Below are 22,679 nucleotides of genomic sequence, written 5' to 3'. Positions count from 1 at the left end.
TTGGCTCCAACTGCAAAGAGAGCTACGGAGAAACCTCAGCTCTGGCCCGGCTTGTCTGGGAGTGGGTGCGGGCGAGCGGTGTGAGGAGCATCTATTTAGGTCTGATCTTCTGTTCAGCTGAGGCCTGGGATTGGGGGGAGAAGGGTGCCTGAAGCCATTGAGATGGAGGGGAGGGCGTGGCTGATCCCAGAAACCACGTCCATCGCCTGATTCCATACAGACGAGGGCCAGGGGCTTCTGCTCCATTCGGCTTCCTCCTGGGTTGGGGGAGTGGGAATGAGGGTTCAGTTGGTGATGCAGGAGGGGCGGCGGTTTAGGGACGTCTTAGGGCGCGGAATCACTGCGCTTGCGCTTTAGCCGGGCGAGGTCTCCGCGCCGCCACCAGGGGGCTGCAGAGGCAGAGAGATGCGCGGAGCCCGAAGAGCAGGCGCGCGGAAGGGGGTTTTCACCTGCGCTCGGTTTTCCTGCCCAACCGCCGCCGATGCGAGGCCGGACTTCTGGATGCCCATAGGAGAGCTCCCTGGGATCGATACTGAGTTAGCTCCAACACTTCAGGGTTTCAAAGATCGGGGCTTTGTCCTTGCCGTCGGGGATCCGCCAGGAGGAAGAAGTACGGGGGCGCTGCCTACTGGGACTCCGGGTCTGGGGTGCAAAGCAGCCCCTCCCCGACCCGCACCGGGGGTTTGCGGAAGAGAAACAGGGACACACATACGTGCACACGCTCGTACACCGTCCCCCTCCCGCACCAGCAGCCCGAGGAAAGGGGCGTCGTAATCAGGAGGCCCTGAAAGAAGTCTTCATCTCCTGCCAGGACGGGCGGGAGGCAGGATGTGCTGTGTGAGGATGGGAAGCCCAGGAGCTGCCAAGAACAGCCGGCTGTGCAGCCAGCCCTGAACAGAGGAGACACCTGACCCAGAGGGCTCGGAGCTGCTGAATAAACCCCGAGAGGGGCCGCCGGCGGGCGGCACGGAGTCGGAGGAGACACTCGTCGAGGATTATGCATCTTGACACGGCACAAAGCCTGGAGTAATGTAGACCCTAATACACACAAGCATGAGGGGCCCCAGCCGCAGCCCTGGCTTTTTATGGCAGGACGTGCAAGCCTGTACCAAAGGGACTGGGGCGGTAAACGCTGTCGTGAAAGTGAGCCTCAGTCTCATCTGCAAACAGTTCAGGCTAGACATCTAAGGCTCCTTCCAGCCCTGAGGTCCCTAAAGCTGGAGGGTGATGGGGTGTTTGAGGTGAAACCAGGGAGGGCACGCACACCCTCACACCGAACCAATCCAGCGCCAGCGTCAGGCAGAACCCTGGACCCCCACCTGCTGTCACTGGGGGATCCGTTTGAGATTCTGAACTCGTATGCCAGGCTTTATGAACTCTCTCTGCACCCTAACACCCCAGATGGACAGGCCCTCCAGGAAATAGGGATTAAGCCATTCATTTCTGGTAACAGCTCAGCCGGGAAGAAGGGGCGCCGCTGGATGAGAGTGGGGGTGGGGATTGAAATAACAACACAAGCACCACACACATACACCCCAGCAGGAGACAATCACATTTTTTAACCGTCAGTCAGAATGGACGCAGGTCATAGTGCTAGACAAGGCCCTGGGAGTCCCATCCAGATGCTGCACATTAACCCTTTAATTGCAGGATCAGAGAAGGTGAGGGGGCACCCAGGGGAGGGATGGGGGTGGCCAGGATGGCAATGGTGTACTGGCGGGGCCCAGGGCCACGGCGATTTCCCAGCTAACGTGGAAGAATTTCAATAGTTCAACAGTCTGCTGACCGCAGGCCCTGCACACACCCCTCACTGTTCCATTTCTCCCCTGAGGGACTGGCCTGGTCCCCAAGTAGCAGGCATTCCTGCGAGCCCCAGACCAAGTGAAAGACAGCAGGCATGCGGGTCGCGGAGCCAAACACCTGGTAGGTAGAGATGAGCGAGCCCCACCCTGGGCAGAGAGAGGCAGAGCCCTGAGACAAAGGAGACCATGTATTACAACGTTCACAGTGGGTGCTGCAGGTGGGGTGTGAGGGAGGCGGGGTTCGGCCCCCAACCCCCCACAGTCTCTGAGGAGAGCCCTGAGGCAAAGATGAGGGTGCCAGGCTCACCCCTGGAGAGCCCTGTCTCCAAAGTCCGCTGATTTTTGTTGGCATTTCTCTCTTTATCTTTTTTGTCATTTTGTTTTCCACTCTTTAAATAATTAATATAATTACTTTTAAATACAAAATACACAGTGTCCTTTCTCTTCCACGTGTTTGGGGTGATTGGGAGGTAAATTTTAAATAAGGGTCTCAGCTGTCGAACAGGGCACAGGCTCCAAGTGGGAGGGCTGCGAGCCCTAGGTGCACCCCTCCCCTGCACTGCCCCTGACTGGGGGCTCACGGTGCCCTGGCCCAAGGCCCCCTAGACGGCGAGGAGCCCTTCTGCGAGGTGGCACAGAGCCGATGCTGTGGGATTCCAGGTGGGCCTGGTGTCGATGCACAGGGTCAGACAGAGGAGAAAGTCTTAGCCCATGAAGCAGACAGGCCCCAGCAGCACCCCTCCCCGCCTCGGGGGGGCCCCCAGGTCTGAGAAGGAGGCGTCCAGCACTGGCAGCTGCTCCAGTACAGGTGTTCGAACCTCCAGCACCGTCCGGCCTTGCTGGGTCTTCAGGGGGAGACACCAGAGTGAGAGTGAGCATGGGGGAGGCACACAGGGCCCGCGGACACCCCAACCTCAGGCCCAGGCTCTCCGCTCCTTCAAGTGCCCTGAGATGCTGTTCCTCTCATCTGTGTCCCATGTTCAGACTTTGCTAAATTTTCTTCCTAAAGTTTCTTCCAGAGAGTCAGGCTTGGGAAAGCTGGGAAGGTTGTGCATGTGTGTGTGCATGCACACGCATGCAGTCTTGAGCCAGTCTGAGCAGCTTTGGGTTTGCCTTTGAGATTATTTGTCTGTAGTGGTTGTGTGAGCCTGTGTGGCTCCACGGGGACGTGTGTACATGTGCTTGTGGGTGTAAGTGTGTGATGACAGCTGACACAATTCCACGTGTGTGTACCTGTGTGACCCTTTCCAGGAGACTCTGGGGATGTATATACGGATTGGGGGTGTCCATGTGCCCTTCCATGGGGAGGGGGCATTGCTTATACCCCGTGTGTGCAGAGGGCAACCTGTGTAACTGTGCTTACAAGCCTGCATGACCCACTCTGGAGACACTGCCATGTGCACACAGGTGACACCCACCTTCCATCCTTCCATCCTTCCATCCTTCCTGCCCTTCCTGACACCAGGAAGCTGGCCTCCTCCTGCTCTCCCCGAGCGCCCCTGCCCAAAGGGTCTTCCTACTGCCTCCTCCAGCCTGAGTCTGGGACCCGCCCCCACCCAGCTCTCCCTGGTTCCCACCTGACAGCCGTCTCTGAATTCCTTGACGTAGGGGCTGGTCTCCGGGCTCAGCTCATCCTCATTGGCCCCTCGGAGCTTCAGGGGGCCATCCCAGACCTCCCCAGAGCAAGGGTACGAGATGTTCTGGTGGGCTGAGACGCTGAGCAGCCGCAGGAAGGTGAGCTGGACCACACCGACTGGGGAGCCTTCAGAGTCCACGTAAGAGAACTGGCAGGAGAGAGGCCTGCAGTCAAGGATGGACACGGGCCTGCAGAGCAGCTACAGAAGCAGGGCGGCTGAGCCAGGGTCATGGGTGGGGAATGGGTGGGAGGAAAGGGCTGGGGGAGAAATAAGGGGCCGGGGTGGAACCAGGGGATAAATAAAAGGCAGACAGACTTTTGTCTTAGGTTGTCAGGGGAAGGAGATGAAGTGAGCATCAGAAGACTGGTGAGAAGGAACAGAATAAGAGAAGAGTCAGCAGGCTCTGCAGGGTCAAAGGTCAGGGAACTTGTCACACAAACCCAGAAACCACTAGGCCCAGAGGGGGGCTCCACTGTGGTGCAAGGGACAGGGCAGTCAGAGGCCAGATCTCACCTGCGTGACATCATCCCTGGGCGTCACACAGGTTTCCCCTCCTGCCGTAAAGTTGCAGAAAACCCGGAAGGCATCCCGAGCACAGCCCTGGTTGGGGTCGACCCAGTACTCTCCTGTCGAGTGGCGGGGAGGGTCAGGGCCCCCGAGGTCTTGGACCCAAGATGCTCTTTGCCCCACTTCCCTCCCACTGCTCCAACCAGCCGCCCCCACGTGCCCTCCGACACCCAGTCCTCCGTTCCCCCACCAGACCCCCAGAACACAGCTCTGGTTTCCCGCATCACCTTATGCCCCTGTCCGTCTCTGCCTCCCCTCCCCACAGCAGCACCCCCAGGCTCGCAAATGGAGGGGGTAGGAGCACTGACACCCTCACGCTGGTCCAACGTGTGGCTGTAGGCTTGCACACGTGTCTGTGTGCGTAAATGCCAGCATGTGTGTCCACGAGTCTATGCTTATCAATTCCTGTAGACCCCGAGCAGGTAACGAGCTGATGAGACTGGTAGGACCATGTCATTTGCTAAATACGGAAATACCTCTGACCCAGTTGGTAAAGAGCTGCTGCCCCAAGCCCCTCCACCCTCACCCCCACCCCACAGCTTCCCCAAGCCTCCCCCGACATCCATCCTGCTTGTTTACGTCCACGCGGTTGTTCACATGTCGTGTCCCTGGAACTGACCGTCAGGCAGCTCTGGGTGGCAGAGCTTCAGGTCCTGGCAAGTGCGAGCGGGGCTGTCCTGGGTCCCCGTCGGCCGCCTCATCTGCTCAATCTCCTCCCGCAGGGAGTCCAGGGAGCCAAAGATCTCCTCCAGCCCCCCAGGACTGCCCGGGGCCCCCCCAGTTGGCACGGCCTCATCTTCCTGCATCAGCTGGCTTCCATCCACTGAGCGCCGAGTCTTCTTGGGCATCTGGATGGGCAGGGGCTGGATCACCTCGCCGGGGGGACCCTGGTGGAGGGAAGGGCGGAGAGGGCAAGAGACAGGTCAGGGTGAGGGCCATGCGGAGAAACACCCAGACAGAGGGGGACCGTCAGAAGAGCAGGACCTGACACTGACTCACCGGGTGTCCTGGAGGGCCCTGGACGCCCTTCTCTCCCTTAGGTCCGGCTGGGCCCTGCCAAGGGAGTCAATGAACTCATGGAGGGGTCAAGAGGTCAAGAATGCAATCAAGGTCACAGAAGGGTCAAATCAGTCTCTGGGCTGGGAATGAGGGGCTCCGCTGGCAGGGAGTATGTTTGTCTTGAAGAGACAGTGTCAAGTCCACCTATGGAGGGCTGGGGGGAGGGAAGGTCAGAGCTGGCTTGGGGTCACTCACTGTGGCTCCTTTGGCTCCTTTGGGGCCAGCAGGTCCCTGTGAAACGAGGAACAAGAAAGAGATGGTCACCACAGGGGAAGATCAGAACAAGGAGATTTGGAGAGGCAAGGTCATGAGTTCACAGGACCCTGGAGCCATCACAAGAGGGGCAGGCATGGGGGACATGGGGACATTCGGGAGGTCCTGGAAGGACAGGAGTGGAAACACTGAAGGTGTAGGAACATATGGGGGACACGGGGGCCTATGAGTGTTATGCTGGCATTGTCATGGAAGCCAGTGGGAGATTATGGAGGGGGGCAGTGGGGTTTAGAGGACTGAGTTGAGGAACAGATCGGGTACTCACAGGGAGGCCAGGGGACCCTCCAGGACCAATAGGGCCAGATGCTCCTGGGATGCCCTAGGAAAGGGAGGGGCCTGGTTCAACTGGGTCCTCCTCCCCTTCCCCTCCCTCACCCCACAGCTGAGTATCCACCCCCCCACCCTCCCACACCCCCATGAATCCCCACCCTCACCCCGCCCTCAGACCTCCCAAGACCACGCCCTCTACTCACCGTCTCCCCCTTTGGCCCTGTGGATCCCTGAGGACCAGGAAGCCCTCGATCACCCTTCTCTCCCTGCTCCCCCGGGGGGCCAATCAGTCCAATGAGACCTGGGTGACCCTGGAAAAGGGGCCAGGTGGTCAGGGGGATGCAGAGAGGAGACACATGGATGGGAAGAAGGAGAACCACAGGGGTCAGAGCCCAGAAGACAAGAGAGGGACTTGGGCCGGGTCTAAGGAAAGAGCGGGGGCTGCCACGGCCCTGACTGAGGAAGGGCTCCCCAAGAGCACGAGGCCCCCCCGGAGGTTTCAGGGGTGAGGCTGAGACACCTGGCTATGTGTGGTCACTCACCTTCTCTCCCTTGGCCCCAGCATCGCCCCGGAGGCCAGGAAGCCCTGGGGGTCCCTGTGGGGAGACAGGAAGTCACTCTCTCCTGGGGGAGGTGGGACCACACTCTCCCCCCGCCACTTCCCACTTCCTCCAAGGCTGGATGCCCACTGCCCCAGGGACCACCCCCCCCGACCCCCCCACCTATCCACAGTCACTCACCACAGGGCCTGGAGGCCCAGCCTGGCCTGTGGCCCCGGGACGGCCTTGCTGACCCTGCAGATTTGAGGGGACCACGGGGATCAGGAAGAGTGTCCCCACACCGTGAGCCTCCCCCTCCCCAGCCAAGCCTCTCTGCTCCATGACTCACCACTGAACCCGGGAGCCCCCGCAGACCATCAGGACCAGGTTTTCCTGCTGGGCCTGCAGGACCCACAGGGCCTGTCTTTCCCGGGGCGCCCACAGCACCAGGATCCCCCTGAAACACACCCAAAAAAGTGTCCTGAAGGGCAGAGGAGGGGGTGTGGCTGGGGGCAGGGGGTCCAAGGTGGACGGGGGTGAGGCAGGGAGGAGGGGTCAAACCCCAGGGACCCCTGGGGCAGGGACAAGTATAGGGAACGCTGTCCCCACAGGGGGCTCGGCGTGGAGATGGTGGATGTGGGGGAGGCATTTGGAGGCTGAAGTGTGAGGACCAAAAGGTTGGAAAGATGGAAGGGATGTTCCAGCATCCAGGGCTGCGTCTCCCTCACCTTGGCTCCCTTCTCTCCTTGTCGCCCCTCAGGACCAGGCACACCAGCAGGTCCCTGCAGGTGGAGGCGGCAGTGAATAGCCAGGCTCACCTCTCTCCCCCTCGCTGTCCTCCTGGTGCACACACACACACGTGTACACACACACACACGTGTACACACACACACACACACACACACATACCTGCGCATGCACAGGCACAATCGCAGAGGCCGACTCACGGATGGGAGAGCCGGTACAGCTGTATCAGCTGTTAAAATACTGAGTAGTTCTGTGCATTTGGTGAAGAGCCTCTTGCCCACACACCACCAGCAAAAACAGGGTTAATCCCTGACCCAGCAGGGACCTCCCCAGGAAAGCCAGCCCCTTCCCTCCGTGTCCATTCTGATTGGTTGGTACACAACACCACCCCTGGCAAGAACAGACAGAATATACAGCAACAAATATACACAGCACGCTTACGAACACAAATGGTCACACACATACACACCTCACCCAAGGACAACCGGCACACCAGGCGTCTCCCTCCACATCCCACCTGCCTCTGCCCCAACTGCCATCCAGCCTGCCCTGCAAGGTCCCAGGAGACCACCTCACTTACCCTCTTTCCGAGCGGTCCAGGAGGCCCATTCTCCCCAGTGGGACCAGGGGATCCCTATGGAGGGAGGAAGAGTGGTGGGTGAGGGACCCCTCAGGCATAGGGCATAGTGGAGGAGAAACAGGGCTGAGGGCCTGGGCTCAGTGGTGGGGTAGGGGTCACCGGGCACTCACAGGCTGTCCTGGCTCTCCATCTTCTCCACGGTCACCCTTAGCACCATCCTGGCCCTGCAGGGATGAAGCAAGGTCAGAGGGGGCCCCTGACCTGGTTGGCATCACCCCCCACAAACTGCCAATCCTCCCATCCCTCCACCTGCCCTACCATAACCCTGGTTCCCACGCCCATGCCCATCGGCCACACAGAGCCCCTCCCCTCCCCAGGTAAGACTCACCCGAGGGCCACCTTCTCCAGGAGGGCCAGGGTCACCAGGAAAGCCAACAGGACCCTGATCCAGAGGGAAACCAAGGGTCAGGGTCACAGCCCCCTAAGCCCACCCAGGGCCAACACAGACCCCCATGGCCACATGCCACACTCTCCCTCTCTACAGGCAGTGCCCACCTGCACCACTTAGGAAGAGGATCTCCGGCACCCCCTTTTCCCCACCTCCTGCACTGCCTGCCCTCTAAGGCTTTCAGGTTATTAACTAGGGTTTCTCTCACTTTCTCTCTGGATCCCAGACCCCGTATATCCCTCCCAGGAGACCCCCTTCGCAAAGCCTTCCTCCCAGGCATCTCCCACACTCTTGGGCTCCCCAGACCCCAAGATCCTCACACTCACACCCATATCCCCAGATCTCCATTCACAGGGGCCTCCTCGCAGCCCCTCCCCCCAAACTCACAGGGTTCCCTTTGGGGCCATCATCACCGGTGGGGCCCTTAGGCCCTGGTGGTCCCGCCTCTCCTGGCTGCCCCGACTCTCCTTTCTCCCCACGTTCCCCGCGTGGACCCTAGAGGATGAGCAGAGGTTACAGATGGTCCCAAAGGGGGTCCCAAAGATCAAAGATCCAGCCCGTGCTTCTAAGAAAGCTTCAGCCTCCCCCTCGTGCCTCGCTGACATCGGGGTGCACACAGAAAGTCAAGCCCATGGTGGGAGTCCCTGGCCCCTCTTCCCTTCAAGGAAAGGGGGACAGAGCCCACCCGGATCCAGGGACCAGGCCTCACGGAGAATGACCAGGAGCACAGACTCATGGGCTGCGCAGGAGTTCCAGCTCCAGGAGGTCACAGGAAAGGTGGGGGTGGGATTGAGGGGGTGAAGGGGATTGCAGAGCAGGGCCTCAGAACTACCACTCACCTTGACCCCTGGCTCGCCCTGGACTCCTGGAGATCCTGGCTCTCCTGGCTCCCCCTGCAAGGAGATTGCGGTCAAAAACCTCCACCTCCCCCCCAAAAAAATCCTGATATTCCCCCTCACTCTCTTTTGACCTCCCCAAAATTGGCAAAAGTCCAACCCTCATCCCCCCAGACCATCTATGTACCCCTTCCCAGTACCTTCTCTCCAGGGGGACCCAGGTTCCCAACACCTCCAGGGGGACCTTGTGGACCCTGGAAGAGGAATAGAAATAAGGATCATTGCTTATGGGAGGGGGTGCCATGGGGGGGCAGAGCCTGGAGGAGGGCCTGAGGTCAGAGCAGTGAGACAGTGGGAGACCTTCCCAGGGTCCACTGGCTTCTCTTGGCATCTGAGATGAGACTAGAGTTTACAGTCTGGGGAAAGGGAGGCAGAGGACTGGCCACACTGATCTGGAGGGACAAGGGGCCAAGAGGACTCACATCGGCTCCATTGGGTCCAGCTGGGCCTCGAGGTCCTGGGGGCCCGGGTGGTCCCTGAAGAAAAGATACACGTGATGGGAAGGGAAGTGAGAGAAAGCGAGCCATGGATGCACGTGAGTGGTGGAGGGTTAGGGAGGCAGAGGTCCTGGCGGGGAGGGAGGCAGCCAGGCCAGGGAATGGCATGCAGGGAGCTGGGAGTCAGCGGCAGTGGGCTGCTGGGGTGGGGGCTGGATGAGCAGGGGTGTGCCTAGCGGGTGGGGCTGGAATCAGTTGGGATCACACCCTATCAATGGGGTCCCACTCACCATAGGGCCCACGTCTCCTGTTTCTCCCTTCTCCCCCGAGGGGCCTGGCAAACCCTGCGCAGGTGTACACAGCACAGACCCAGGTGACCAAACCACCTGGAGCACAGCCCTCGGCAGAGGGGTCCCCCCCCACCCAGATCCCACATACCCCCCACCACCCAGTCCTCTGCCCCCACCTCCCCAGACCTCCTTTGTCAGCAGGGGGCTAGGGGGTCTGGGGAGGACATCAGCTCCAGTGTGACCCCACCTCTCAGCCCCTGTCTCCACCCCCCAACTCACCTGTAGACCAATGGGTCCTGGGGGCCCATTGAATCCTCTGGTTCCCTCATCACCTTTGGCTCCAAAGTGTCCCTGGGGACCCCGAGCTCCAGGCTCCCCATCTGCCCCCTGAGGTGGGAGGAGGGCAGGACAAGGACACAAAGATGGTCGTGGGTCAGGTGTGTTCTAGCCACAAGCCCCACACAGAGCCAGGCACCAGGCCTGGAGCCCCCCCACTCCCACCCCCAACCCCAAGGGCAGAGGGAAACTGAGGGTGGAATCAAGGCTGCAGACAGGACATCGGTCACTCACCGCGGCTCCAGGCTGCCCCACGGGACCAATGGGTCCAGGGGGTCCAGGAGGGCCCTGGGGGAGAAAGAAGAGTCAGAGATGCCAAGACAAGAGGAGCGACCAGGTGGAAATGAGGTTAAAGGCCAGAGGTGAAAAGTCAAAGGAATGGACACTTACATGTTCCCCCTTGTTCCCTTTAGTGCCCTTCTGTCCGGGGTCTCCCACCTCACCCTGGGGGTAGAAAGCAGGTGGGACATTAGAGAAAGGAGTGGGTGGGGTGGGGAGAATAAGCAGACAGGGATTGCGGGCCATGCCCAGACCAGCGATCTCATGGGGAAAGAAGACTGAGTCCAGGGTCTGTGGGCTCCCTCACCTTGTCTCCATCCTCTCCTGCCATGCCCGGGGGGCCAGCAGGGCCAGGAAGCCCCACGGGACCCTGTACCCCATCGCGGCCAGTCGGACCAATGGGGCCCTTCTCACCCTGTGAGAAATGAAGGAAGGAGTCATGACCCAGAGATGGCTGTCCCCCTCAAACACCCCTACAGGAAATCCCCCGTAACCCATCAGCTCACAGACCCCTCCCCAGCATCTCCCCAGGGACCCCACACTCACCGGAACGCCTTTCTCTCCTGCTGCTCCAGGGGGACCTTGCGGCCCTGGGCGCCCTGGGGGGCCAATGGGTCCCCCAGATCCTGCTGCACCTCGCTCCCCAGGAGAGCCCTGAGACAGGAGATAGAGTCAGACCCCCCCGCAAGGAAGAAACCACAGCCCACCTACACCAGAGGACCACTGACCATGGTTCCCAGGAGAAGAGCCCAACATCAGATGCCTTATGGCTGACCCTGCCCGGTCCCGCAGCCCCGCCAAAATCCAGATGCCGCACCGCATCCTTCCTCCCCTCTGCCCCCCAGGGACCCCAGACTTACTGCAGGGCCAGGGGGACCAGCCGGACCTTCATTTCCCTTCAAACCAAGTCCGCCCTATGAACCAGAGATCAGAGGCAACAGACATGAGACAGGAAGGGGGGACATGGGGTCCAGGAGATATGCGGGGAAGGATGGGGGGGGAGACGGGAGTAGGGTGACGCTGAGGGGTGCCGGGAAGCCTGGTGACTTATTACAGGCAGCCAGGTTGGAGTCACACTCACAGCAGTGCCAGGGAGGCCTCTCTCTCCCGGGAAGCCCCTCAGACCAGCGGGACCATCCTTCCCTGGGGCCCCAGGGGGCCCAGGGTCACCCTAAAAGGAAACAGAGGTGATGAGCCACTGCCACACTCCCAAATTGGGCAGAGAGATCTCTATTCCCTCAAATCCCCATTTGCCTGTTCTCTTAGGCACCCCAACCCTAGACCCCCAAGTTCCCCCCTGCCGGGCCCCTTACTGACCTTTGTCCCTTCTTTTCCAGCTGTTCCAGCGAGTCCCTGCTCTCCAGGGGGTCCCGGGGGCCCTGGGTGACCTCGCTCCCCCATGGGACCGGTTTCTCCTGAGGCTCCCTGGGAAAGAGACAGAGAGACTCCAATCTCAGAGCTTTCGCCTCACTCTGTCCACCTTAAAGTTTCCCTTAGAACCCCTTCATGTCTGCCCCAAAGCTCCTGGGAAATTTCCGGAGCTCTCCTAGGCCTCTGCTCTGGTTTTGATTCCCCGGTGTGGAGTAACCATACCACCTGGTGTCCCTGAGGGGACCTTCCTCTTCTCCAAGATGCTAGAAGATGAGAACTGGTTCAGGAAACAGACTGAAATTTGGGATCCCTGCTCCAAATCCCAGCCCCAGGGGCCCAGCTCAGGCAAAGGAGGGGCAGGGGCCCGTGACCGGGAAAAGGGAGAAGAGAGGCAGATAGACTAACTCCAGGGTCTGGGGTCCTTTCTCTCTAGGGAGCAGGCATACCTGGGGTCCCACCACTCCTGGGGGGCCAGGGGGGCCGGTCTTCCCTTGGAAACCCTGAGAGAGGAAGAGAGGAGAGGGCAGTCAGAACACACAGTCAGGCGTGGACATTGTGGCACGGACCCCACGCTCTCGGAGGGAGGGCAGGGTCACCAGCAAGTCCTTGGCTGTGGTCTGAGCAGCGCTGAGATGCGCTCCACTCAGCCAGGAGAACCTTCCCAGCAGGACTTCCGGACAGGACAGCTCGGGAGTGAGGGTCTGAGGAGGCCGGGGCACCACTTACCACTTCTCCTCTCTGGCCTGGGTGTCCCGGCAGCCCATCCTTCCCAGGGGGGCCCTGGAAGAGGTTCAGATGTCAGGTGAGCTCTAGGCTGGGAAGGGGGATGGGGAAGGATTCACAGAACCAAGGCGGGTCAGAGGTCAGAGGTCAGCTTACTGGAGGTCCTTTGGGGCCAGGAAATCCGTTGGGGCCCTGAGGTCCAGGGAGACCCTAGAGACAAAGCTGGCTTGAGTCAGGAGAATGGGGAGGGGTGCTGGGCAAGGGGCCTCTCCCTGCGGTGAGAGGGAGCAGGCCCCACTCCGGCTCCCTGGGGAGCACTGGGGAACAGGGGGTTCAAGCCACACTCACCCTCTCTCCGGGGGGCCCGTGGGGGCCATCACCACCCGATGTTCCCTGTGGGGGAAACAGTCAGAGAGTGAGAGGAGCTGCTTTCTAGCCAACCCTGCAGCCAGAGGAGTTGAGGGCAGCTGGGCTACAGGGCAGAGGGGGGGATGAGCCCTGCCAAGACCACCAACCTTAGCTCCAGACTTCCCAGTGGCACCTCGGGGTCCCCGCTGACCCCGTGGACCCTAGAGAGAGGACAGGGGAGTTGTCAGAAAAGCCCCAAAGCACCTCTTTGGATCTTGAGCCGCACGTCTCTCCCCTGCACTCACCGTGGGGCCACGTTCTCCCCGAGGCCCTGATTTCCCTGACAGGCCCTGGTGGGAACAAAGCGGAGACAACACATCACCCAGGGCGTGAGGCCCCCGCTCCCAGAGCTGCCCCTCCCTCTGCACACCCACCCTTCCCCAGCTTACACGGGCTCCCTTCTCTCCACTGGCTCCAGGAAAACCAGGAAATCCCAGAGACCCCTGGTGAGGATGGAGGAGGGGAAAAATTGACACGTCACAAAAGGGGAGGGCCAAGGAAGGGCCAAGGTGGGTCAGGAGAGGTGGTGGAGGCAGCAGGGTGGGAGATTCGGGCTCTGCCAATAACTAGTGCTTCTGGCCTCTGTTCCCTCATCTGTAGAATGGGGGTGGGCTAAATTCTCTCTAGGGTCCCCCGCTGCTATGTCAGTCTGTGCTTCCTGTAATTAGGGGTCAGGGAAGGGAAAAGGAGGAGGGGCACATGCGGGGCAACGAATCACCTTGGGACCCTGGCGTCCGGGGTAGCCAGGCAGACCAGGAACACCCAGCTTGCCCTGTGGATGGACAGGGCGCGATCAGGAGCGAGAGGAGCCACGGATGCCACTCCATCCCTGGAGATCCCAACCCTCAGAGATGGGGGCCAGCCCCCACCCAGCAAACCCCCAGCCCCTGGCCCCTCATTTCCCACCTCCCAGGATGCCTGGCTTTTGTAACCTCTCCTTGCTGAGATTGGATTTTCCCCAAACTCTAGGGCTGGAATCTCACCTCCCCTGTGTCTTAAAATCTGCAGGTCAAGTCCTGCAGGCGCTGTGATCCAGCCCCTGCCTACCTGTCAACCTCAGCCCCATCTTCCCAGCACACAGTCCTGCCCCACCAAGACCGGCCCCCTTGCAGGCCCCCCAACCCCGCCTCACTCCTTGGCTCCACTCTGCACCACCCCGGGGCCCCCCCACCATCCACCCCTGCCCCCTGAGGCTTCAGGACCTGTCTTGCCAAGGCAGCTGTGGAGCGGAAGTGGGGAGCAGGGACTCTGCAGCCTGACTTTTGGGGCTCAAACCCTGGCTCTGGCCCTCACTGGCTGTGTGATGAACTAGTATCTAAACCTCCTGATGCTTCAGGACTGTAGTAGCGCCCACCCCACAGGACTGACAGGACAAGTTGTCACGGTGCTGGCACACGGTGAGGGCTTGGTGAGAGTTAGCTCTGAAGATGTCAGAGCTCACCTCCTCTCTGACTCTCTTCCTTCTCGGAATGCCTACTGCTCGGAGTCTGGACACATTTTCACTCTGCCCGGCACCTTCAGGTATCCTATGACGGCCTCTCTGCCCTGTCCCCATCAATCTGTTGTAAAGTCTTCACGACAGAGACTTTTCCTTGACTTCTTATGTATCCCCCCCCCTTCAACGCATCAGTGTCTAGGAGGCGCCATATACACAGAGAGGAGCATAATGCGTGGTCATCTTTGATTGACTTGCAGACTTCAGCTGTTGGCACCCCACCCCAACCCTGATCCCAGCACCCCGGGCCCCATCCCCCTAGAGCATGTAGACCAGACCCCCTCACACCCTCCCCGTCACCTTCTCGCCCATGAGCCCAGGGGGGCCAGGGTCTCCAGTGGGTCCAGTGCGTCCCTTCGGCCCCTCGGGACCATCCTCTCCCCTGGAACCAGGGACTCCAATCTCGCCCTGTGTGAGGGAGTTGGAGAGGTGAGTGATAGGGACTAGGGGAGGGGCTGAGCCCCGAGAGGAGAGGCAGGCCCCAGTGAGGCTGAGTGGGGTCAGTGGGGGTCCCCGAAGCTACTGCAGGACAGGGAGCCCCACAGGGGCAGGGAGAGTGTTGTGATTGGCGAGCTGGTGGGTCACAGAGCACGGGGTTGGGATCCTCTAAAGGGAGCCTGGAGATGAGGAGTCTGGGGTATTGGGGGGTGAGGGGAAGGCTGGTAACTGGGGGCTCCAAAGGGGAGGATGATCAGCACTTAGAGTTGGGGGGCCAGTGTGGGGTTTCTACTCACCCTGTCACCTTTCACACCCATGTCACCTTTGAACCCAGGAAAGCCATCCTCGCCCTGAGAAAGATTGGGGTGAAAGGACACCACAGATGATGGAGGGAGGGGGTGAGGCAGAGGTGGACAGAAAGGCTGGTGTGGGGCAGGTGGAGGGGCTGGGAAGTTAGGGGCGCATTGCTCACCTTTTCACCCTTGTGACCCTTCAGACCCCGAATTCCATCCACACCCTGGAATTAGAGTGGGGGATAGAGACCGAGAGATCAGGGGAGGAGGCTGGGCTGGCAGGACCAAGCTCCTGGGGCCCCAGCTGGCTCCCCTGACCCCAGCCTTTATCTCCCAGCCCAGTGGTTCGTTACCTTGACGCCTCGAGGTCCTGGGTATCCCAGAGGACCCTGAGGTCCAGATGGACCCTGAAAAAAGACAGAGCGGCATCAATAAAGGGGTCTCAGGGTGTCACCATGGGGGCCCCCTAGGGGTGGGGGAAATGGAAGTTACAACATTGGAGTCTGGAGTGGGTTGAGGGGCATGGGACAAAGGACTGTCACAGCCGCGTGACGAGATGAGGAAATCCCAAGGACTTGGAGGCCCAGGGCCTGGGTGGAGACCCCTCCAGGGGATGAGAGGAGGCGTGGAAGATCTCACCTGGTTTCCTTTGGTTCCAGGGGGACCTTCTTTGCCCGGGTGACCCTGGAGGTAGGGAAATTAGAGCGTGACCACTGGCCCCTGTCACCTCCTGCACCCCTCCCTACACTTCTTCCACCCAAATGCCCCCCTGGGACCTAATGAAGCTGACCGACCACTGGCAGCACCACCAGTGACCTCCCAGTGCAAGGGACACACAGTATGGACACTCACTGAAGGTGCTTGAAAGTCATTCCCTGGGGTGGAAGGTCAAGGGGGATTTGTATTAAGAGGTGGGGGCCACTCACCGGCGGTCCATCTGAGCCAGGCATGCCAGGAAGCCCTGGTTTCCCTCGAGGACCCTGCAGGGAGATGAGGAGGCTCAGTCCCAGCCAGACATTTGGGGCCCACCCTACACCCCGCCTTGGCCCATCCACCATTCCCCCGATCACTTAGTCACTTACCTTCTCTCCATGAGGGCCGATGGCACCCTGGGGCCCAGGGAGACCCTAGACACAAGACAGAGAAGTCACAGGGGCCCCCCCAGGGGTGGGCCGCTCTCTCCGCCAGCAGCCCCCATTCAGAGCATGAGCAGCAAAGGCTTGAGACCCTTCATTTCCTGTCCCCACCCGGGATCTGGCCCACTGTGGAAGCCCAGGGGAAATCGCTAAAGCTGGGGAGGGGATGGACAGGACCACTCACCTGGGTCCCAGGAGTGCCCTGTTGTCCAGGAGGTCCTGGCTCTCCCTGGGGTCCCTAGAAACACGCAACCAGGCAGGGGTCAGAAGGAGATGGTGACAGAACAAACAGGGCAGAGAGCCGAGTCCCAGCAGGGACAGCCGAGACGGCAGGCAGGGGGTTGAAATGGTGGCAAAGGGAACAGGACTTTGGCAGAGACCCCAGGGGCTAAGGGTCGGGTGGGGTCTCCATGCCCATCACTCACCAAGCTTCCTTTGGGACCATGGGGACCATCCATGCCTCGGACTCCCTGAAACACGAGAGGGGCATGAGCAGGCTGGAAGGCGGCCCTGGGCCCTGGAGGGACCTGTGGTTTCTGAGGCCAGGCCATCCCAGAGGGTGGGACGGGTCAGGCGCACAGCAGTTCATCCCAAACCTAAGCAAACACAGCCGGTCCAGATCCACAGGGCGTGGGGTTCTGGGGCCCTGGGGCTGTGGGTTTGTGGGGGTTTGTTTTGTTTTTCTTGAGGATTTTTTTTTTTTTTTTTTTTTTTTGGCTATGATGAGAGCCTTTGGTGCACTACAAGACATGGTCCTGCAAGGGCACCAGGGGCTGAAGGCTGAAGCAGGGCTAGGTGGGGGCCAGGGAGGAGGAGCCGGAGGGGAGGAAGGAGGGAGGCAGTCAGGGAAGGTGGAGAGAGGGAGAGGGCAGGGTCAGAAGTCAGGGACAGTCACTTACCAGGGGCCCAGGAATCCCAGGTGGACCTTTGGGGCCAAGGAGACCTCGGGGTCCCTGCATTCAGGTGAGGGGAAGATAGGACCCGCATGGGTGAGAGAAAACGTGTCCCTTTCATGCCCGCGTCCCTCCTCTGGCATCCCCAGGGCCACCCCCATCCCCAAACCCCTTGACACTCACCGACTCTCCAGGCAGCCCCCGAGGCCCAATCTCCCCATCGTCTCCCTGGAGGAGGAGGACATGGTGAAGCAGGCTCAGCGTCCAGACCTCTCCCATACCCAGCCCCCGCCCCTGCCCCCGCCGGCCACAACACTTACCCGATCTCCATCCTCGCCGGGGGGCCCAGGAAGGCCCTGGGCACCAGTATCACCCTGGAAAATGGGTGAACAGGTAAGAGGGGGTGCAGAGCCCCCAACACAGGCAGACACTGACTGTCTTCAATTAACCAACCAATTTCCTTCACTGAGCTCCTGCTGGGACCCTCAGCCTCCTACCTCCCCTCCCCTCCACAGAAGATCTACCCCCTCATCACAACACACCACGCCCCTATACTCACCCTGTGTCCTTTCTCCCCAGGTAGCCCTGGGAGGCCATCAAATCCTCGGTCACCCTGGGGAGAAGAGGGGCAGCCCAGGTGAGGTCCCAGTCCCTTTCCCACCCCACCCCTCTCTACTGTGTCCTGAGTAGGGAGGGGCTGCTTCATGGGGGGTACTCGGTTATCCCTAAAAACAAACGAGCTCAGGTGGGGCTGGGAGTTATGGGTGTCAGAGAGGGGCCCAAACCTGTTACCTTCACTCCAGGTTCCCCAGGCATCCCTCGGGCTCCATCAGCACCCGCTCGGCCCTGGGGGTGCAGGGGAGGTGTCAGAGCCAGCGGGGGCACAGTCCTCCACACCCCATGCCCTGTCTCCCATCCCCCACCCACACCCATCCTACCCCCAGGTCACTCACCCTTCGCCCAGCCTTGCCAGGGGGGCCCATGAGGCCCTGAGGTCCTCTGGGGCCCTGGGAGGGAGAGGCAGGTGCAGGGTTAGTGGGTATAGACAGAGGGGGGTGCACTGGTTTGGGGATCAGGTGGGTGGGGGCTGTCACCTGAGGTCCTAGGTCTCCAGATTCTCCTTTCAGTCCAGGGCTCCCAGGTTGTCCCTGTGAGAGAGAAGAGAGGGTGGCTGTGCTGAAGGACACACCCATCGGTGGCCTCAGAGCCCTCCCCCAAAGAAGCAAAAAACTTGCAACTTGGTCCTTTTCCAGAACTATCCATACCCCCACACACAAATAAAGAATCCCCTATCCCAACACCCCACTCACTCACCAAGGGTCCAGGGCGGCCCGTGTATCCCATGGGACCCGGGGGTCCTCGGAGCGCCAGCTGGGAGAGCAGGGGAGATGGAAGAGCTAAGCAAGAGGCAGCTGGAGAACTCCGGACCCCAGGTCACTTCCCAAAGTCACCCTTGTACCCCTGATCTTCATTCCACTGCCCTGTATCTTCCCCAACCTCCCTCTCAACCCCAAACCAACCCAGACCTCCGCCTGCCCTACATTCACTCCAACCTACCCTTCCAACTCTTCCTAGAGTCTTCCCCTTCCCACCACACCCTTCCCCCCACCAAGATCCCCCAGCCTTCCTCACCCGTGCCTGCTGCAGAATTGCCTGGGCCTGGGCCTCCTGGGCCGCCACCACGGGACCCTTGTCACCCCCACCACTGCCAAACCGGAACTGCGGGCCAAGGAGAGAAGGTCTAGGGTCTTCCAGGAAATCCACATGACCCTCCCAGCCAGAGGCATCATCCAGTATGTCTGCCCCATTTCCCAGGTTCCAGGACACCACTTCCCCCCATGCCCCCCTCCAGTGTCTCCCATGGGTTCCAGGTAATCACTTAGAGGTTTTCAGAAACTCAACTCCTGTCCTCCTCCTCCACTCTTGAGTCTCTTCTTCCCCAAAGACTCTCCTTTGGTTCTAGACCCCCTGAAATTTAGGATTTTCTGCCCAATTCTAGATGCTCCATGTTTGGCTCCAGGTCGTCTAATGAGGCCCTAAACCCTCCACCCCTAAGATCAATCTCTTTGGGTGGATGGTCTTTAGAGACTCCTCCTTGGCGTTCCTGCTCCTCTGGTTCTTGGTGACACAACACAATTCTCCCGCCCTCCCCCCTCAGCTCGTTCCAAAGCCCAGAAGACAACTCACTGGGAGCATGAGGGATGTGCCGGGAGGGCCAGGGGCCCCATCTGATCCAGGGAGCCCTGCTCGGCCAGGGGGGCCCTAGAGTGGGGAAAGAATGAGAAGGATATGGCCACAGGGGATTGTTAGGGTCCTGGCATCATTTTGAAACCCTCCTCAACAGAATAAATATAGACTTCCCTACATCTTTCCCAAGCTGTCCCCACACCCCATGGAGAAAAATGATGGTGAGACACCAGACTACTCCCCTCCCCGACCAGAGTCTAATTCTTTTCTAATGAGAAATTACTGAGCATGGTACCCCTACTGGGTACCAGTGGCTCCTCTGCAGCCCTCCTCCCACCCCCATAGGATGTCCTCATACCCTCTCGCCTGGGTCTCCAACTGGGCCTGGATTGCCTTGGATGCCAGGGGGACCAGGAAATCCCTGAAGGACACAAGAAGAGGGGGTCAGGTGTGGGCGTTCGGATAGAAGAGGGGTATGTGGCTGAGGGGTGGTCTCTACAGAAGAGATCTGGGGATCTGGGAAGCTTTGATTGGAAGGGTGTTCTGAGTTCTAAGAAGGAGGCCTGGGCCTATGTGGGGAAGGCACAGGTGAGCATGTAGGAAGCATCTCTGTGAAAAGAATGGAGGCTAGTGGGTCACAGCTAGAACTCACCGCAGGGCCTTCTGGACCAGGGGGCCCCTCCACTAGCATACCCTGTGGAGTCAAAGGTTAAAAGTCAGAGGCTATAGGGCTAGCACCCCCACCTCCTTCCCTTCATCCCACTGCCCTCAGCTCGGTGACCACAGTGACTTACAGGTTCCAGCACCGCAGGCTCCCCCTTCTCTCCTTTCAGCCCCTGGGGACCACGGGCAGCCTGAGAGAGACACATATGTAACCCCCAGGGGGGCCCATAAGCAGCCAAGACACCAGGACTTCCCCCATCCCTGTGGAGACCTCCTGACCCTACCCCCAAGTCCACCCCTCCTCTTCTAAGACTCCCTCTTCACAGACCTCCCAGGTCTGCCAAGGGAGACCTCAGGGCTCCCCTCCCCACAATTCCCAGCTCCACCTCAGCAAACACAGTCTCCTCATCTCCCTGAGAACCTCTCTCAGGAAGGTCCCCAGACACTTCCTGGGATTCCAAACCCCCAACCTACCCAAACTCTCTTCTGGAGGACTGTACCTTATTCCCCAAACTCCCTGAGAACCTTAAGAAACCATCAACTTCCTCATCTTTACCCCACCTCACCAAATAAGAATCTCTCTAAGATTGTGGATAGATTTTTACTTGGGTTTAGGGGAAGGTCATGCATCCATATGAGGATCTGATGTAATCTATGGAGTCTTTCTCCAGAAAAGAAAAAGTGTATGCCCTTATGCACAGAATTTTACTTAGAGTTTCAAAGGGTTCACAAGTTTAAAACTCCCCGGAGATTAGACATTCATACTGTAAGTAGATCTGGAGAGCAGTCCCCACTGATATCTCAAACTTAGACCTCATAACTGGATTTTGGGAAAATACAGCTCCTGGGCTCAGTTGCTCAAGCCCCAAGCCAAGCCCCTCAAGTCCTCCCAGTTACTCTCCCAGCAAGGATGCTACACCCTTCCTCTGACCCTTATTTATACTTCAAGCCCACCCGTCGCCTCTCTTCCACACTTCCACTCCGATGCCCACTCCCAACTCTGGGGCCAGAACCAAGATAAGGACAAGGAGAATGGAGGATATTCACCACCACCTCCCAACTCTCCCAACAAAGATCTTCAAAATGCCCCCCTCTACCTCCATCCTGATCAAGCAACAGTGATCAATTTCCAAACTCTCCCATATCCCAAATCAACCCTAAATTTCCAGAAAGCAGCATAAGGGAAAGGCAGCAGAGGGTCAAGGGTGGAATTATTAGAGCAGGGAGGGTAGGATGAGGCAGTGGGGTAGAGGAAAAAGATGAAGTGAGTAGACAGGAAATACCCCACTGACAGGGAGTGGTTGAAACATGGGACACAATTAGGGGAGACAGAACAAAGGGACAAACACTTGGAAGCAAGAATGATACCAGGGCCAAGAAAAATTAAACATGGCCAAGACGGCTAGAAAATGAACCAGATAAACAGGAAGTGGTGGGACAGACAGGTAGCAGCCAAGGAAGGAGGATCCAGGAAGTGGACCTTCAATAACAACATGGCTACCACAACCAAGAGAGAAAAGAAATTCACAAAACAGACAGAAAGTAACTCCGGGAAATGGATTATGACAATGAAAGGCAATTCTTCCAGCAAACACAAACATCAAGGCTAGTACACACAGGAAGTGGCCGTGATAAATATCTAGGCCCACAATGGAAACTTTATGATTTGGATGACCTGAGACACATAGGAAGCGGCTGATTATCAAAGGATAAGAGAGCATGAAAAACTAGAGCCAAAACACAAAGAATAAATCCCTTCCAGTTCAATCTGACGCAGTCACCAGAACAGGTGCCATGACTGGAGAAGACAGGAGGGGAGCCATTGTAGAGAAGGGGAGAAGACAGGAGGGGACAGACAGGAAGGGGCCTGTAGGTTAGAAAATGTGATAGAGGAAGTTAGATCATTTGGCAGCAACACGGACAAGAAATTGTTTCGACCAAGAAGAAATGATCGAGACAGACTGAAAATGGACACAAGGTAGGGGCTTATTGACCAAAAGCTTTATAAAATCCAGCTTGATGGAGACAGGAAGTGACCAAGAAAGACAGAAATTGGCCATAGGATTGAAAAAAAAAAAAAAAGAAAACAAAAACAACCAATTGCCCTGGACAGAAGGCTCCATAGAATAAGACTTTTGGCAAGGGAAGGCAGGAAGTGAACAGAAAATGTAAAACCACTAATGGGAAGTAGCTCACAGACAAGAGACAACAATCAAAAACAACAGGAAGCGATTCTTGTAGCTCCCACTGGAAGTCAAGGATGGAAGAGGAGCTCCTTTCACTTACGGCTCCCAAGTGGGCTGTCTCCGCAGAGAGTGCAGGGCCAAGCTCCGTCTCCTCACGATAATCGTCCCCATAGCCATAGGTGTAATCGTAGGGCCCTGCTGTGGGGTCTGTGCCACCCTCCCCATATTCCTCTGTCAGGAACCTGTCGGCTGTGGAGGGGACCTGGAGATCTGTCTGCTCCTTCCCGGGGATGGGGAGGGAGAGGGGTAGATGGGGGCATTAGGGCCGAGAGGAGGTTTTCCCTGGACCCCAGGGTGTGACAACTTCCAGCCCAAAGGATTCTGAAGGGTAACAGGGACTGGCGTTTTCCTCCCAAGAAGAGCAAGGGGAGCCGTTGTAGAGAAGGGGGATGGCCATCAAAGCCCCCCAATGTGGAGGGAGGTCCAGAAAATGGGCCCGGTTGGAAGAAATGATGGGTAACAAGAAGGGTGGCCAGAGGGCTGGACACAGAGTGGACAGTCCATGGACATAATAATCTATGAAAGAATCCAAGGAATGACCAAAGAATGGATGGAAAGAGGGGGAGAAGAGGAAAAGTGACAGCATTGGACAGAAAATGGCTCCTGGGAACAGAAATATGACAGAAAGTAAAACCATTTGACACCAACAGGGAGAGGAAGTTACTC

General features: G+C 58.9%; 1 protein-coding gene across 1 annotated transcript; it reads right to left on the bottom strand.

Annotated features, from left to right (window-relative positions):
* Positions 1 to 1,970: 1,970 nt before the first annotated feature.
* On the bottom strand, positions 1,971 to 22,263 carry COL11A2 (collagen type XI alpha 2 chain; the record flags this gene model as incomplete). Its single annotated transcript, XM_082413780.1, has 59 exons — positions 1,971 to 2,647; positions 3,380 to 3,586; positions 3,953 to 4,065; positions 4,626 to 4,893; positions 5,006 to 5,059; positions 5,261 to 5,296; positions 5,604 to 5,657; positions 5,812 to 5,919; positions 6,151 to 6,204; positions 6,349 to 6,402; positions 6,497 to 6,604; positions 6,876 to 6,929; positions 7,475 to 7,528; positions 7,645 to 7,698; positions 7,863 to 7,916; positions 8,310 to 8,417; positions 8,762 to 8,815; positions 8,959 to 9,012; positions 9,241 to 9,294; positions 9,546 to 9,599; positions 9,825 to 9,932; positions 10,116 to 10,169; positions 10,272 to 10,325; positions 10,468 to 10,575; positions 10,707 to 10,814; positions 11,021 to 11,074; positions 11,242 to 11,331; positions 11,478 to 11,585; positions 11,978 to 12,031; positions 12,258 to 12,311; positions 12,411 to 12,464; positions 12,603 to 12,647; positions 12,770 to 12,823; positions 12,908 to 12,952; positions 13,052 to 13,105; positions 13,381 to 13,434; positions 14,458 to 14,565; positions 14,892 to 14,945; positions 15,068 to 15,112; positions 15,242 to 15,295; positions 15,528 to 15,572; positions 15,815 to 15,868; positions 15,971 to 16,015; positions 16,209 to 16,262; positions 16,450 to 16,494; positions 16,924 to 16,977; positions 17,101 to 17,145; positions 17,238 to 17,291; positions 17,477 to 17,530; positions 17,710 to 17,763; positions 17,871 to 17,924; positions 18,012 to 18,065; positions 18,232 to 18,288; positions 18,550 to 18,636; positions 19,105 to 19,179; positions 19,463 to 19,525; positions 19,757 to 19,798; positions 19,899 to 19,958; positions 22,054 to 22,263. Coding segments are annotated over 59 exons (4,302 nt in total), but the record flags the coding sequence as incomplete, so codon positions are not given.
* Between the last annotated feature and the right edge of the window lie 416 nt (positions 22,264 to 22,679).

The sequence above is a fragment of the Balaenoptera physalus genome, assembly GCF_965194825.1.
Source record: "Balaenoptera physalus genome assembly, chromosome: 11".
In the NCBI taxonomy this organism is placed as follows: domain Eukaryota; kingdom Metazoa; phylum Chordata; class Mammalia; order Artiodactyla; family Balaenopteridae; genus Balaenoptera; species Balaenoptera physalus.
This window is presented reverse-complemented; position numbering and strand designations above follow the sequence as displayed.